Below are 18,382 nucleotides of genomic sequence, written 5' to 3'. Positions count from 1 at the left end.
TTTCCTTTTGAGACAGTCTCTAAGTTGCCCATGTTGGCCTTAACCTTGCGATCGTCCTGCCTCAGCCTCTTGAGTCACTGGATTATAAGCATACACCAACACACCTGACTTCTACTTAAACTTCTGAGGTACTCTCAGAAAAGTTTTTAAAATATTTTTCCTACAACCTAGAATACAGAAATCTATAAGTAACCACTTAGAAATGTCAACTTCTTTACTAAGTGGAAATGTTTCACAAGAAGGGTTTGAGCAAAATTTGTGTCAGTATGAGAGAAAATAGATCATACTATACTGATATCAGTCCTCCTCAATCCCTGACACACATACTATCTATCAGGTATGGTTTCTTCCCTCCCCACCATTCTTCTTCTTAAATATAGTATATCTCTACATGGTCTGGTGAAAATTCAGTCTTCCTCCCACACCTAAACCCCACTCAACCATTTTCCTCTCAAAAGGCAACCTTTATCTTTGCTGAAAATTTCATGCATTTATTTTTTTAAGTGTATTTTCCATAAATGGAAACTGCATATTTTTTTCTAGTTCATGCATTGTTTTGCACCTTGCTTTTGCCCCCACTAGTAACATTTTGACATTCCTTCCTTATCAACTTATAAACTGCTATTTCATTCTTTTTAATAACTACATTTCATTGTATGAATCATAAGTTACCTGTTCCATATTGATGGACTTTGAGCTTATTTCTAATCTTTTGCTATTAGTATAATGTGCTTTCTTACTTAAATGTAAGTTCCTTGAGAATAAGGATTTTTGTCTCTTTTTTTACAGTACTGGATCAAACTCACCCAGGGCCTTGCAAGAGCTCTACCACTGAGCTACATCTGCCTTTTTTGAGACAAGCTCTTGCTAATTGTCTTAGGGCATCAGGTAAATTGCTGAGGCTGGTTGAACTCTCCATCCTTCTACCTTAGGCTCCTGAGTTCCTGGGATTACAGCTGTGTACCACCACACCAGACTTAATTAACATAGTTTTGTTTTTATTTGGTATTGGGGACTGAATCCAGGGGGTCTTTACCATTTAGCTACATCTTCAGCCCTCTTTTTTTTTTTTTTTTTTTTTTTAATTTAAGAAAGGGTCCTGCTAAGTTGCTTAGGACCTCACTAAATTTCTGAGTCTAGCCTAAAATTTGCAATCCTCCTTGCCTCAGCCTCCTGAGTCACTGGGATAACAGGCATGCGCCACCTTGCCCAGTTTAACACTTCCGCTCAACACCTTTAACTCTACTAAGTGCAAAGCACTTGGTGCACTTTGATTTAGTGATTCCTCTTCTAGGTATTTATCCTAGTATTTAAAATGACATACATAATACCTATAAGAGAAACTACTAAGTCAAAATATGTATATTTTAAATGTTGGTAGAGATTATTCCAAAGGTTTTCACTAACTTTTTAGTACCTTTAGTAACAAAGGTATTAGTGCTCTCAGGGAGAGTTACTAGCAGTCCTTTACTGAGAGTAGTATAAAAACTGTTAAAGTAGATCAAGGAGCTCACGGTCAAGAAAGGAATAGTTGTTTTCATGATGGCATCAAATCTATACTGAAGGGTTGCTGGGGGTGTAGGTCAGTTATAGACTACATACTTGGCATATGTGAGACCCCAGGTTTGATCCCCAGCACCACCAAAAATAAAGGAAGAGTGGTTAATTAATGTCTAGGAAAAGAAAACAAGACCTCATCATCATCCTCATCACTAACAGTTACCAAGTGTCTATCATGTCCAGACAACATTATTGAGTACTTTATCTCCTTTAACTCCCATGTATCCTATGAGAGAGACATCTTTATTATACTTAGTTAACAGATAAAGTTGAAACAGAGAGAGGTGAAATGGCTTGCCTAAGTCACACAGTTCATAAATGACTGAGCTAGGATTAGAAATAAGCAATCTAACACCATAGCCCATTTTTAAAACTATGTAAAAGTATTCATGAAGAAAGGAAGAGTCATGGAAGGTAGAAGGAACATACATCAAAGCACCAAGGTCATGGTATTTTTTAGAGCAGGAAGCAATTCAGTGTGGTTCAAGCAATGCTGGGCCTAGTCGCCCAGAAATAAAGTGATAGATGAGGTCAAAAAGTTAGGCTGCATACAGATTTGACCTACAGACATGCCCTAGCTATAGAATTTCCAAACAAGATTTGGAACTTCATTTATTTTTCTGAGACTGCTCTGCCTCCAATTCTGGTGTTTTATTCATGGTGAGGACTTCAGGGGTTTTTATTCTTTCAAAGCTATAGCATTCACTTTTGTCTTCTGAGGATACTGTTCTTGTGCTGACCAGATGAAAGCCTTCCTTTAACAAAGTGTCAATAAGTAAGCCGAGGACATTTGTTCCATTGGCCAATTTTCGGTTATCAGGTTTTATAGAAACATACCTGGAACACACAAAAAAGTTTTAATTATGAAGCATTTGTTAGGCTAGCAAAACCACACACATACATTTATTTATAACCTCAAATGAAGACATACATCATACTACTTTCAATCGCCTTTTTTTTTGAGACTCCATTTACAAATCCAAATCAATTAACAATTAAATTGGCTCAATTTTTTATATAGGACAACTTAAATACTACCATTTTTTCAGTTTGCTACATTACTCAAATCAATTTGTTTTAATGAACACTTTGTACTTTTATAATTTCTTCCAGATAAAATTTTGTCAATTATTTGCACTAACATGAATTTTCTTTTGTGACTTATTCCAAATTCATTTTTTTAGGTGAAATTTTGCAGATATATCAAGATGATTTTATTGTCAGTTTTTACTCAATAATTGTCCATTGTTGAGTAAATCTTGTGGTCAAAAAGTCTCTGAAGTAGAAATAGCAAAACCTTTTATTCCTGGGGAACTCCACAGAACCAATACACATGATTCAAGAAAAACATGCCTGAATTTTTCAGACTTAGCTGTATGTTGGCTTTAATAATGTCAATATAACATATCTGCATAGATGTAGTTATATTACTCCTTCCTTTTTTTTTTTTGGTACCAGGGATTAAACCCAGGGGTGCTTAACCCCCGAGCCACATCCCCAGACCTTTTTACTAAATTGCTTAGGGCCTCACCAAGTTGCTGACTTTGCATTTGCAATCCTCCTACCCTCAGTCTCCCAAGTCACAAGCATGCACCACCATGCCCAGCTTCCTTCCTTCCCTTCTATAAGGTTGGTTTTACCTCCCACCATTTGTTTATGTATGTGAAGAAGACTAACTTAGATTAGTTCCAGGCAGAAACTTAAGTTGTCTAGTTTTGTGGGGTAAAAAAGATGTTTGGTGACATCCCAAATTTCTTCTTAAATGATTATGACTAAAATAGAGTGGTTATAGTAGTTCACATTTAGAAACTCACTCTAGGCAAACAAAAAAGCTAAGAATTACCAAACTACAAGGCCTATCTCAAAAAACTGTTTAAAATGTTTGATACAACAAATTTTTAACATTGGTACATCATTTCATCTACCCTCAAGCCCCAGAGAGCCTAGAAACAATTGTCAAAGAAAAATTACAGAATGTCATAAAAGAATTCATATACAAATAGTAAACAGCAGGTGGTAACAAAGTATAATGGACTTGCAAGAATCATTGAGCTAAAGTACTTGATTCCCTATGAAGCCAAACTGAAAAAGAAAAGATTTCAAGGCCCAAAAAAAGGGTACAACAAAGAAACCAATAGGAAACTAAACTTAATTATTTATTTTTAAAATGTATTTTACAGTGGTGGAAATCGAATCCAGGGCCCAGTGCAGGCATGCACTCTACCACTGAGATTTATCAGTAGCTCTTATTTAAAATGTTTTTAAAGACACCACAGATGTGTGGCTAGGGATGTAGGTCAGTGGTAGAGTACTTATCTAGTATACACAAGGTCCTGGATTCAATTCCCAGAATCACAAAAACAACATAAAAAGTTTTGAAGGCAGCTACATTTTCCATTTGAACCTGTTTAAAAAGAGAGGTCAGATAGAATAAAGGCTAGAATCCTGTAACCATAACTTGGACTTGATAATGTGCTATCACATGAATGACAATCTGAAAGAGTCAAGCCAATTTTTTTTTTTTTTTTTTTTTTTTTTGCGGTGCTGGGATTGAACTCAAGGCCTTACATATGCTAGGCAAGTGCTGCGCCACTGAGCTACATCCCCAACCCAAGCCCAGATACTTCTAGTACTATGAACTTTTGAAAGATAATAACTGAGCAACTTGCTAAGTTAATAAGACATTAAAGTGGTAAATCATTCTGAGTAAGGAGAGTACTAGGAGTCATTCAAGTTTAATCCACCACTTTCCACCTTCCAAGAACATCTGAACACACAGATTCAGACCAGGGAGTGAACAAAAATTACAAATGATTACTAATTTGGCAGTTATGTATTCAGTGGTGGGCCTTTTAAGGCCAGAGTTTTTGCCTAATCACCACAGAGCCCCATGTCACTTTATTCAGATTATTAATCTCTTCTTTAGAACTATAGCACTATTATTATTAAAAAAAAAAAAAAAAACAAACACACACAGGAGAGAAGAAATTCTGAACTTTAAACAAGTGAAAAGAATACCAAGACTGGAGATGTAGCTCAGTGGTAGAGCACTCGCCTAGCATGCCAAGATCCTGCACTTGAGCCCAGCACCATAAAACAGAAAACAACAACAAAAAACCATACAGTGACAGAAAAACATGTTAATTTAAAAATTAGCTTCTGGTTTTGGAATTATCTATTGTCGAGGTGTAAATATAACTTTCTCACATGAAGACAAAAGAATTCTGCACTGTTTCTAAAATGTAGGTACTTACCAACAAAACAATGGGAGCCATTTGACACTGTGTACACACAGTAGTCCCAGTTGTTTCTGATCTCATTTTTCAAGATTACAATTACTTCCTCTAAATGCATAGGTTAAAGAGCATTTAGTATTTCCAAGACATGTTCTTTTTACCTAGTATATTTCTTCTTAAAAATTAATGACACCAGGCTGGGACTGTAGCTCAGTGGTAGAGTGCTTGCCTAGCATGTTTGAGGTACCAGGTTCAATTCTCAGCACCACATATAAATAAATAAAGATCCTTTGACAACTTAAAAGTATTTTTAAAAAAAATCAATGACACCATTTCTTATGAAAAGGTATCACAAGGTCATAAGTACTTAATCAAAAATTTTAAACCAAAAGATGGATCATTTCTCGTTTATTTAAGTACCCATCAATGAAACAAAAGTATACAGTGTTAAAACAGTTTGAAATAAACCTAGGGCCTTGGATTTTTTTCACAGTCTATTAATTTGGCTCTCATTTCCCAAAATGCCACTTCAGCCTCTTTTTAAGGGCAAGAAAGTATGAAATGTAAAAACTTAAGAATTACCATATTTGGTCATACTGCTCAGTGTTCTCCATTTTGGTAAGCATGAACAAGAAGTGTGTTGTAGTGGGCTGGGAACATAGCTCAGATGGTAGAATGCTTGCCTTGTGAGCGCAATGCCCTGGATTCAATCCCCAGCACCGCAAAAAAAAAAAAAAGTATGTTGTACGAGAGGTAGAGATTTATAGTCTTCTTGATGACTACTGCTCAAGTTAAAGTATCCTAAATATGTCTTATTTACCTTTACCAAAAGAAGTATGTTTTATTTCAAATGCTACAAAAAAAGAACACATACGGGCTTTCCAATTTTCCTCCTAAAAATTAAAACCAACTTTCAGTTGGTAAAGTAATAGCATTAAGACATTTTTAATACAGGTAAGAGGTGATATGTCCCTGATTCCAGGGTGGAAATCAGCCTTTAGGTCCAGACAAAAACAGGGAAAAATGAATAATTGACTTAGTAGAAGCTATCCTTAGGGCTGGGGATACAGCTCAGTTGGTACAGGCCCCGGGTTCAATCCCCAGCACCGCAAAAAAGAAAAAAAAAAAAAATAGAAGCTATCCTTGCCTAACTGACAACCTATCCCAGCTTTCTGAGTTGTATAAACAGGATACCAAATTTGCCATGATAGATATTTGCCTTTAAGGGCATTTAAAAAAGACTTTGAAGGTTTTCTTCACTGAAGAAAAATCAGTAGTTGAATTTAAGTACTGAAATAGATAAGAGTGTATAAGAAAGTCAAGAGAAACTATTGAGCCTTTCTTATGTGAATCACTAAAACAATCTCTTGAAAAAATAAGGTGATTCATTTCTAAGCCAAATTTTAATTTTTTAAATTTAATTAACTTATTTTACACTGCTGGGGATTGAACCTGGGATATTCTGCCACGGAGCTACATCCCCATTTTTTTTTTTTTTAAGACAGTGTCCAAGTTGCCAAGGCTGGCCTCAAACTTTTAGTCCTCCTGCCTTAGCCTCCCCAAGTCACAGTGATTTGGCACTAAATTTTTTACCAATGGAACATAATCTATAAAATTATTTCCTGAATGACCACAGTCCCAGTTTTCTCTAGGAAGTCTTGTCTTGTTCCTCCTATCCTGCATAATACCTACCTCCTTTTACTCTGAAATGTCCAGGTTTAGAAAATATTTGGTCATTCTGCCCAACTCCATTGGTTACCCCAAAAATCTTTTTTTTTCTAAGTTTTAGGCATGAGGAACTTTGAATTTGGAAGGAAAATATCAGAAACCAGAATAGAATACTTCAAAATACAAACCTGACACCAATTTGATTATCAGTATTGCTGTCCGAGCCACAGTAGAAAACCAGGTCATGGTAAGAAGGTCTTTGTGGAGGCAGTGGAAGTAAGGTCATCTGAGGAGGGAAAGAGTTACTACTCCATGTGGGTACTGCAGGCTGCTCAATAAACACAGTAATTCTCCCAGTTAGCATCTCAATTGTTTTGCTGCAAGAGCCAAACACTCTGAAAAAGCTCGAGTGTTTCTATTTAGGAAATGCACCTCGAGGAAAGCAGGTCTTGGCTGTAGTACGTGTTGGTTCAAGAGATCAACCAGAGACTCAAGTTCATAGAATAGAGCCTCTCTCCGAAGCCTAAGACAGTCGGAAAAGTCAGTAGGTAATAAAAGTTGGTGAGTTCTCAAAAAATCTAAGATGAAACTAAATAAAACACCATCTCTGTCCACAAAAATCTGGCCATCAACCATCCTGAATTCTTGATCTCTGCCATCTAACATTCGTGCCAACCGAGAGGCAGGAAACTGCTTTATAGTAGAAAGCCTTGTTGTGAATATCTTCCCTCCCACATTCAAAGTGACCAGTTCCTGACTACTCATTCTTCTCTAGCTTCAAACTGGAGGCTACAGGCTGTCAGCCACAGGCTTTAAAGAACTTGTAAATCAACCTATACCCTAAATGTTATTAGTTACATATGATTAAGAAACGAGAGGTAGGAAGAATAACAAAGCCCAGAAACCTAGATTCCTGGTATCTATTGTAAAACAAATAGTGTATCCATAGCTGTGTTTGCAAATTTGAGTTGCTTGGGAACTTTGCAGTACACAAAAGGGAAAAGCAACAGATGAAACTGAATAGTTTAAAGAAAACTGCCAGTATATCTGCTGAGAACTGATGTCAGTTGGAGCCCTTTCCTATATTTGATTTTTAAAAAGTCTCAGGATATTGGTCAAATTATATTAAATTGTGTGCATGTACTAATCTGTAACAAACCCTACCATTACATACAACTATAATACACCAATAAAAAATGTGAAGAAAAAAAATGAATTCTTAAACATTGTCAGGGGCTGGGGATATAGTTCTGTGGTGAAACACTTGCTTAGCATAAACAAGGCCCTGGATTCCATCCCCAACACTTAAAAAAAAAAAAAAAAAAAAGAAAAGAAAAAAAAAAACTCCATGAAATCCTGGTGTAAATATATATTTATTTAAAAACAAATAAAGCTTACTGGGAGCCAAAAAGCCTCTCCCTCCCCAGACCCCCCATTTACTATGGAGCCTTTACAGCAGAGATTAAGACTTACATAGAAACATAATCTGAATTTTTTGATCCCTTAGCAATTTAGTGGCTAAATCAAATTATGTTAGGAAACGGTAATTACATCATCCAGCAGCTTAATTTTGACTTTTCTCACAGCTAGAAGGAAATGATTTCTTCCATACTTTAAATTTTACTGTCATACTGTTTCATACTTACCTTTTTTGTACCAGAGACTGAACCCAGGGGCAATTAGCCACTGAGCCACATCCTCAGCCCTTTTTACATTTATTTAGACAGAGTCTGGCTAAATTAAAAGACCAGCTTTGAACTTGTGATCCTCCTGCCTCAGCCTACCAAGCTGCTAGGATTACAGGCAGGCACTACCACATCCAGCTTTCATTTACCTCGACCAAATTAAAGAACTAGGGTAGATACTCCATTCTCTAAAATTGTTCCATGTAATGGGCTTTCCAAGGAATGCCTTTTTCCATGACAGAAGTAAGGCAGTTCTAAGATAAGGTTACTTCTTTGTTTTTATCCGAGAAAATTAAGTATTTTTATTCTGTCCTCATCTTTAGTTCATGTGAGCAGATAGTACATTAATGTTCTGCTGATTACTTTTCACCTTGTACAAACTGACAGATTGTTTCATTTATTGTTAGATTAGTTTTACTACAACTGAAATTCTGTAAGCAAATACTCATTTGGTTGTATTGTTGCCATGATACTTTAGGAGGTACCATAACCAGTCAGCTGCCAATAAAAAGGTGGCTTTCCCATTTCCTGCTCTTGCCAAGTGTTTCACCTCTCCTTTTTTAATCTATGCCTTTGCACAGCCACCTAACAGTTCTATAGTTTATCATCTTTAGTTGAAAATTTTACAGAGAAGAAAGGGGTAGGCTTAAATCTCAACCCCTTAAAAATGTAATCACAAAAAAACACCAGTTTTTTGTTTACATTAGATTTGCATTTTGGTGAGAAAGGAATCAACTCTCCAGAAAAACTTGAAGATCCAATCTATTCATAGTGTCTTTTCCTCCTTAAAAATCTAGTCTATCCACAGTCCTTCCTTCTTTAAAGAATGTTCACCATCCACAAAAAGAATGCTTAAGGCCATGCACAATGGTACAAAACTTGGGAGGCCAGTGCAAGAGGATCACAGTTGAAGCCAGCACTGGCAACCTAGTGAGATCCTAGCTCAGGGTATTAAAGAGCTGTGGGTTTAGCTCAGTGGTAGAGTGTCCCTAGGTTCAATCCCCAGTACCACCCAAAAAGTCTTTACAAGACCAATCTTCACCAAAAAAGAAGAAAAGAAAAACCTGGGGGGGGGGGGGGGGGGCAGGTGGTAACCAGGGATCCAGGATTGAACCCAGGTGTACTTAACCACATCCCCAGTCCTTTTTTTTTGAGACAGGGTCCAAGTTGCTCAGGACCTTGCTAAGTTGCTGAAGCTAGCTCTGAACTTGCAATCCTCTTGCCTCAGCCTCCTGGGTCACTGGGATTATAGGCATGTGCCACCAAGGCTGATTTTACCAAATTTTTTTTTTTTTTTTTTTTTTTTTTTTTTGCGGTGCTTGGGATCGAACCCAGGGCCTTGTGCTTCCAAGGCAAAACTCTACCAACTGAGCTATCTCCCCAACCCGATTTTACCAAATTCTTGAAGAACAACTTACTCACACAACTATACCACATGATTACAGTATTAGATAATGTGTTCTCTAACCTCCCACTTTTTGTTTGGCTTATTGGCAGTGGGGGAGCAGAGGGTTGTTTTTGAGACAGGGTCTATATTGCCCAGGTTGGTCTTAAATGTCTGGTTCAAACCTTCTTCCTGCCTTAGCATCCCAAGTATTTGGGACTGCAGGCATGTTCACCTCTGATTTGTATCACATGATCAACAAAGCCAATATTAGAACATTTGTTTTAAAAGCACTCTTTAAAGAAGGGTTCAAAACTGCATGACTAATTATCTTTAAGCTACTTAATTTGAACATGTGAGGGCATTCTTTTTTAAAGAAATAGTTCTGGAGGAAAATATCTGTTTGAAATCTTGAACAAATCTAAATTACCACCCTATTCTCATAACAATTTCTATTAAAAAAACGACTGCAGAGTTGAAAGATTTTATAATAGTTTATATTTGCACACAAATTCTGCCACATTATTTAGCACCACCAAAGTAAAATTCTTGACTCTTTCACTGAAAATGAAAAACCCATTTGTCAGTTGTTCCCAGTAAAATACTGATTGTTCTACAAAATCAGCTGATTTAGTCAGATAAAAACTGAAATTCGAAAGATGGTCTTTCCAAATTGCCATTTCATCAAATAAAGACCATTCTAGGAATACAGTAGGACCAAAGAAAATGAGGGAAATGAGGAGGCCAAGTAGAAGGACTACCACAAGTAACTGATAGAATCTCCAAGGAATCTTGCTAATGAATGTGCCAGTATCTTGAGGCAGAGAAAGTTTATCTACATCTACTAGTTTTATGTCCTCCCACTGACTGGTATCAAAGTTCTTCATTAAAGGACTTGTGGGCAAAGTAGAGGGGGGTAAAGGAGTTTCCTTGATTACTTTGATTTTCTCCCTGAACTCCTGCATCTGTTGCAGAAATATGATGGGTTCTGACACATCTTTGAAAGCCTCGGCAATATTAAAGGCCATTCGTTGCTCCTGCAAGATGGTGTTTAGTTTGTTGATCTCTGGGTCATAGGCTTGCATAACTGCAAGTTTCATGGTCTCAAAGTCAGACAGGATTTCATTCTTCTTTTGATCCAATGTGTGTTGTAACTTCTCAAAAAATTCCTTCACTTTATCTGAATCTTTAGTCAGTAACTGTAGGGATTTCCTCTTACTAGTTTCCAAGGTATCCAAGCGAGAAAGAGCATCTCCCCGACGCCAGGTCTCAAAACTCTGGAAGAGAGTCTCAAAGGCATCTCTTTCCTGAGCATAGGCATCTTCAATAGAACAGAAGACATGCTTGGTGTGGTCACCTCGAGTAGCACAAATCCCACAAATTAGCTGCATATCAGTTAGGCAGAAAATGTTTAGAGGCTGCCCCAAGTGTCCTTTGCACACTGGCATTTGGGAGAGACCTTGATTTTGTTGTATTTCTCCACAATACCTTTCAGGGAGTAATTAACCTGCAGGCTATTAACTCCTGTAGCTGAAGTTTCCTTACGGCATGTAGGGCACTTGAATGGAGATGGTCTCCACAAAGAATTCCGCACATTCCCCTCCAAGAGACCTTCTAAGCATTTTTTGCAGAAGTTATGTGAACAAGGCAAAACTCGAGGATCATCGAACAGACTGCAACAAATTGGACACGTGAGATCTTCTTCAAGCAGCTCCATCACATCCTACCACAGGGAAAGAAACATTTTATATTACTCTAGTAATCCCTGCACTGGAACTATGTAATAATAGAAGCTATCTTCACATTAAAATGATGTTTTGCTGAAATAACCAGCCAAACAGAGGAAATAAGTGAGAAATTTGGGAAGGGAATGCATACCAAAGCAGATTTAATCCGTTGAGACGACAACATGTTCCTTATTAGTAGGGCACCCAGTACACAAGGCCTCTGTGTGAGCTTTCTAACAATAGTCTTTGGCTAAGACAGGGTTGGGACTAGGACAACTGCAAGTTGAGCCAGCGGACCCAAGTGATTGTTTTAAAACAGAGAGCTGACTACTAACTGTCAGAAACAAAGCTACTCAGTGTCTCTAACAGAATGAGCTCTTTTCTTGGGCCCACAAATATAAAATGGTATGCTATTTAAAAAGAAAGAAGCCCTGAAATACAAATCCAAGCATGTACTCTCATGCACTTTTTTAAAATTAGGAACTGGACTATTTCAAGGCAAGCTTACAATTAAGATTAAAAGCACAGTTAAGACTGAACAAATGCAATTCACTCTTACCTAGAGAATCAAATCAGGTTTTCTGTTGTTTTTTAAATAACCAGAAAGACAGTCAAAACCACCTTATATCCTTTAAAGCATCTCAGTTCTCAAAATGTGGGCAGAAACTTGGCTCTTTCAAGGAATCCATGAGATCAAACTATTTTCATAATTTTGCACCATGTTGACATTGGCACTTACAGTGTAAAAGCAATGGTGGGTACACATAGCTGAAGCCTTAGAAGGACTAAGCAAGGCAGTAAGAGACACCCAATTGTACCACTGGTTACTACATTCTTCACCATGATCTTGAACTGGGGTGAGGGAAGGGGAGCCAGTTTCATTTTAAATGTTCTTGATGAAGCAGCAAAAAATATTCATTTTGTTAAATCTTGATCCTTGTGTACATCTTTTTAATATTTTATGTGGTAAAATAGGAAATATACACAAAAGCATTTCTGCATACCAGTAGATGTTGTCTGGAAGAAAAGCACTTATGGGACTGAACTGCAAGATGAACCAGCTGCTTTTTTAATGGAATATCATTTTACTTGAAGGAACAATTGACAAACCATAGCTTTTCAGATTTAGGTATCTGACTTTTTTTTTTTTTTTTTTTTTTTTTGGTGCTGGGGATTGAACCCAGGGCCTTGTGCTTGCAAGGCAAGCACTCTGCCAACTAAGCTACATCCCCAGCCCCTGACATTTTCTTGAAAATGAACAAAACAAGCTTATTTGAGAAAAACACAAGAGCTGGGCATGGTGGTGCACACTTATAACCTCCTGAGTCTGAGACTAAGGCTGAGGATTCCAAATTTGAGGCCAACCTTGACAACCTAGCAAGACCTTATCTCAAAATTAGAAAAAAAAGGGATGGGGATATAGTTCAGTGGTAGACTGCCCTGAGTCTATCCCCAATGCAGGGGTGGGGTTGGGGGGGGACTTCCCTGTCAATGAAAAAGTTAGATTTTCACACAGAAACTTGAATTTTGGAAAACATTTATACTTGCAAGCTTGACAGCCTCCCATTAATTAAAGACTTCTCTGATGAGACAGGTGGTGCTATTAGTGAATGTAAAGGCTATTTTTGTGGAGGGTGAATATTAAAACATCAATTTCCAAATGCTCATATCACTGAGTTACCTCCCCGGCCACCGGTTTAATTATTTTTAAAATGTACATTAATCCCTAAAGATTTAAAATCAAAAATAGTGCTAAATATTTCTTTGCTCAGTTTACCTGGGGATACACACATCACCACCAAATAAATAACCTATAGGCCATCTTACAATTTTCTTTTGTGGGGGTTGGGGAGGTTGTGCTGGATCATAATCAGAGCTACATCTAAAAGGTTACCATGTATTTGGTTATGAGATATGTACTTATAAAGAATATATTTAGTATAGGTAGAATTAAAGCAAAAATTATTGTCTCAAACTTAGTGTCATGGCCCGGTGCAGAGGTGCACACCTGTAATCCCAGTGGCTCAGGAGGCTGAGGCAGGAAGACTGCAAGTTTAAAACCAGTCTCAGCAACTTGTGAGGCTCTAAGCAACTTAGTCTCAAAATAAAAAATAAAAAAGGGCTGGGGATGCATTTGAGTGGTTGAGCACCCCGGGTTCAATACCTGATACCAAAAAATATATTCATTAGTGTCATATGGCAAAAAGTATGTAATTTGCTAATTTTTCTGAAAAATCTCTTGTGATATGAAAAATCATATAACCTTTGGAAGAGAATGGCTATAAAGATTGAAGTCAGTGTGTGCTCTCAGAGAGAGGTTACCAGGCAGCTATAAAACATAACTTTTGATGATTAACCCCGAGTAGAGCTCCACTTTATCACCTCCAGAATTCTATTATCTTTTGTCTAAGAATTCTACACAAAGGTCAAATTTCTGAGCACGCAGTAGACACACAAAAGCAGTGGGACCAGCAGCATGCAACGAAGTAAACTTTATCTTTTCTGCTAATATTTCCAGGGAATCCTATCACGAAGTAAAAGAAAAATAAAGAATACACCAAGTGGTTAGAATAAGCAAGAAAAAATGGGCACCCAAGGCAAGGGACTCTGAAGAAGAAAATGATACTGTAATAAGGGTCAAGAATTTTAAGGCACTCAAATATAATCAAAAGGGGAAAATATCCGCAGGGTGCGCTGGTGCACCTATCATCTGGCGGCTCCAGAGGCTGAGGCTGGAGGATCTCAAATTTAAAGCCAGCCTCAGCAAAATGCACTAAGCAACTCAGACCCTATCTCTAAATTAAATACAAAAAAATAGGGCTGGGGTGTGGCTCAGAGGTTGAGTGCCCCTGAGTTCAATCCCTGGTAGCCCCACCACCAAAAAAATGTCAAAGGCAGGAAATTTTAAGAAAATTTTAAAATGCTGGAAATGTACTTCAGTGGTAAAGCACTTTTGGGTTGAATTCCCAGTGCATGCACACGCACTCACACAGTTTTAAGGGAAAATATGCAATAAGGTTTTTAGTACTCTTTAAAGTGCTTTAAAGTATGGCTAACACATAAAATCAGAAGAAATAAACAGCTTGCTCCTTTGATGTGAACTAAAGCACACATTCATTTTTTTGGTTAATTTTCCACAATAAACAAAAATCAAGAAACTTTAAAATAGTTCACTGTTAAAATTTCAACTTAGTCAACATCAAAATTAAAGCATGTAAAAGCAAACCATACCAAGAAAGTGTACAGTTTGAAGCATGAAAATCTATCTCCCCACCAATTAAAAATTTCCCAGGTGTTTCATACCAACAATTAAAATAGCTGACTGTACACTAGTTGTCTACTACCTCTCTGGAAAAACATCTCCCTTATTTGCCTGCCATACTATTTTTGATAAATGCATAATTATATACCATGACCAAATGTTTATTTTTAATTTACTTTTTTATTTTTTTGGTACCAGGGATGCTTATCCAATGGGCCATACCCCCAGCCCTTTTTATTTTTTATTTAGAGACAGGGTCTCACTAAGTTGTTGAGGCTGGTTTGTGAACTCATGATACTCCTGCATCAGCCTCCAAAGCTGCTGGGATTACAGGTATGGGCCACTGTGCCTGGCCAAACATTTATGTTTAAACAAACTATAAGCTATACTCAAGGAAGACTACAAAAAGTGCTTTATCAATCCTATCTTGCATGAGTATATAGCCAATAGCTTTAGCAAGAACTTTAACACAACCACCAAAATATTTTTTAAAAAAAGGAAAGTCAATACCTACAAAGAAAATAAAAAGTAAAATAGAAAAGCTATAGGTAGTAAACTTTTCCCTCTTAGAATGACCAGTACAAAATTATTATACTGTAAAAGGTGCTCATTCATTCCCTTAAAAGTTATTTTTTTCCCTAAAACATATTTGGAGGGGAGGGGGGACAAAAAACAAAAACCTTTCCCATTAAGTTTTTACATTCTGTTGGCTGTTATCATGTTATTCAAAATGTCATCCATACTAGGCTGTGCCCCACACCTGTAATCCCAGCAACTTGGGAGGCTGAGATAGGAGGATCACAAGTTCAAGGCCAGCCTCAGCAATTTAGCAAGGTCCTAAGCAACTTTGTGAGACCCTGTCTCAAAATACAAAATAAAAATGGCTGGGAATGTAGCTCAGTGGTAAAGGGACCAGCAAAAATTTCCAATTCAACTTTTCTTTAGAAAAGTACCTACATCTATGGGCTAGGGATATAGCTAAGTGACAGAGCACTAGTCTAACCTGTGTAAAGCCCTGGGTACAATCCCAGTACTACAAAACAAAATGAAAGCAAAAGTTTAGGAAGGTTAATCTGAAAATAAAGTCAAAGTTTTAAGGGAGAAGAACCTTTAAAGCCTCTAAGGTAGCTAGGTACAGGGCTACATACCTGTAATCCAAGCTACTAAGGACATGGGGGTAGATGGGTTAGAAGGATCACAAGTTCAAGGTCAGCCTGGGCAACTTAGTGAGAACATGTCTTAAAATTAAAAACTAAAAAAGTGCCCTTTGGTTCAATCCCCAGTACTGGAGAAATGGAAAGAAATGTATAACAAAAATAAATTTAGAACATTTGAGTTTGCAATATGGGAATTTGCTCTAGAGCATGTTGAACAGAATATAAGTATTCCATATGTTAAAATATACCTGTATTTGGCTGTATGTGGGTTGGGATGTGGCTCAGCAAAAAAACAAGGCCCGGGTTGAATCCCCAGCAAGACCCTCACACCACACCTATATTTGGTTAACTGTTTTAAGAGGTAGGCATAGCCATTCTGGTACCTTGGGTCTCAGGCCAATGTAATGACAATGGTAGTGTCTTTCATGAAAAACAAAATACATAATCTAATAATATAGATATTTTAAAAGATAAAAAATATAAGCCAAAAGGCAATTTCTGCCCTCAATTAAGAAATGTAGAACATTTACAAGGTATTATTATTCTAAAAGGTATGAAAAATGTCTTATAAAAAGGACATACGAAAAAGTTCTAGATTTCTGCAACATTTTGTCTACAGTGACTGACATCCCAATCTACCACAGTTCAGGTTTAAAATTGTGTGACTTTACGATGGAGCAAAAGAAACTACTTAGAATGTAATTTTATCTTTTCCTGTATTAGTGATCTGCCTGCACTGCAGTACTCTCCTGTGATGGTAGATAGCAACAGCAAGCCACAGCTCCCAGTCAGCCACGTGATTGTAAGGGTAAACAGGATACTATATTCCATAATGTAATGAATGTAATCAATAAATTATGAGCCATTCAATACTTCATTATGAATTAAGTTTTGTAGATAATTTTGTTCAATTATAAGCTAATGTAAGTATTCTGAGCACACTTAAGGTAGACAGGGCTAAGCTTTGATATTTGGTAGGTTGGGTGTGTTAAATGCATTTTCAACTTAGATGGGTTTATCAAGACATAACCCCATCAAGTTCAGAAGCTACTGTACTGTATGCTTAAGATTATCACGTGGGTAGTTCTCATGCTAAATCTTAACACAAAAATGATGACATAGGAAGTTTCACCATACTGAAATTGGTGAGGTCATCCATGCAATTATCTTTTGTGTTCTTCTAAATTATATAAGTAATTTATGCTTATTTTAGAAAATTCAGAAAACACAGGACAGGGGCTGGGATTGTAGCTCAGTGGTAGAGTGCTTGCCTAGCACTGGGTTCGATCCTCAGCACCACATATAAATAAATAAATTAAAGGTATTGTGTCCATCTACAACTAAAAAATTTTTTTAAATTTTAAAAAAAGAAACCATAGGGGGGGAAAGTTCCCTATAATCACATCAGCAAGAAATAACCATTACTATTATTTTGGTCTGTTTCTTCCAATCTCATGTGTCTGTGTTATGTGCCTGTGCACACATTTTTAGGAAAACTGGTTGCATAATACTATTTTGGTATTACTTTTTACACTTATCAACATGAACTTCCACTATTGTTATATATTGTTCAAAAGCATGATAATCCATCTTATGGATATGTTTTCTTATTCCTTATTTGGGTTTTTTTGGTTTTTTTTTTTTGCAAGGTGGGGGAGTATTAAAATGATTAAACGTCTTGGCCCACAGCTCTAATTATTTCCTTAGACAATTCCCTGAAGGATATTGCTGGGTCAAGGAGTGAGAACATTTCTAAAGCTCTTGAAAATATTGCCAGGCTTCTCTCTATAAAGGGGATATGCCACTCTATGAAATCTAATCAATCATGCATGAATGTGTCCCACCTCTCCACACAGTTCCTTACCTTACCACAAAACCATACCTTTATGAAGTTTAGTAAAAAAACTAAGGCCAAGACATATGCTTGTTACCATACCTACCTGAGTTTAAAATATAAAACACTTTAAGGCAGTTAACATAAGTATCTGTGTATTACTGATATATGCCATGAGAATATATGGTAATAAAAGCAGGAATTAAATAGAAATATTGGGCTTAAAATTACCTAAACACCTAACTTTATAAGTTAAAAAAATAAAAATAAATAAATCTGAGCCTATCCTTGGTCCCAAAATAGAGACCTCTCAAAAGGTATAGAACCTAAATTTCCAATTCTTAGACCTTAGCACTATTCAGAAAGTGAGTCATGAATTCAATATGCTAAGTTTTGAGGGTATAGCTCAATGGTAAAGAATGTACTCAGCATGATTCAAGGTCCTGGATTCAATTCCCTCAAAAAAGAAATCAGGAGCAATGGCCTATGCCTATAATCCTAGCAACTGAGGAGGCTGAGGCAAGAGGATTTCAAGTTCAAGATCAGGCTCAGCTCATCAAATTAGTGAGACCCTACCTCAAAATAAAAACAAAGGGCTGAGGATGTGGCTCGGAGGTTAAGAGTAACCTTGGCGGGGTTCAATACCCAGTACAAAAAAAAAAAAAAAAAAAAAAAAAGGCTGGGGAGATAGCTTAGCTGGTAGAGCGCTTACCTTGCAAGCACAAGGCCCTGAGTTCAATCCCCAGTACCCAAAAAAAAAAAAAAGCCAGGTGCAGCATCACAAGTCTATAACCCTAATTAACTAGAGAGGATGAGGGAGAAGGATCACAAGTTTGAGACCCTGTCTCAAAATTAAAACAATGACCATG

The 18,382-nt window shown here is 37.0% G+C and overlaps 2 protein-coding genes across 2 annotated transcripts; both read right to left on the bottom strand.

The window, feature by feature from the left end:
• Nucleotides 1-883: 883 nt before the first annotated feature.
• Nucleotides 884-7,765, bottom strand: LOC306659848 (potassium channel regulatory protein-like). Its single transcript, XM_079137682.1, is given in 3 exon segments — nt 884-2,397; nt 6,653-6,872; nt 6,875-7,765. Coding segments are annotated over 3 exon segments (804 nt in total). The 5' UTR covers nt 7,230-7,765; the 3' UTR covers nt 884-2,168.
• Nucleotides 7,766-10,008: 2,243 nt separating this feature from the next.
• On the bottom strand, nt 10,009-11,256 carry LOC306659841 (E3 ubiquitin-protein ligase TRIM13-like). The gene is given in 2 exon segments (XM_079137673.1): nt 10,009-10,983; nt 10,986-11,256. Coding segments are annotated over 2 exon segments (1,230 nt in total). The 5' UTR covers nt 11,251-11,256; the 3' UTR covers nt 10,009-10,018.
• Nucleotides 11,257-18,382: the final 7,126 nt, after the last annotated feature.

The sequence above is a fragment of the Sciurus vulgaris genome (genome assembly GCF_902686455.1).
Source record: "Sciurus vulgaris genome assembly, chromosome: 4".
In the NCBI taxonomy this organism is placed as follows: domain Eukaryota; kingdom Metazoa; phylum Chordata; class Mammalia; order Rodentia; family Sciuridae; genus Sciurus; species Sciurus vulgaris.
This window is presented reverse-complemented; position numbering and strand designations above follow the sequence as displayed.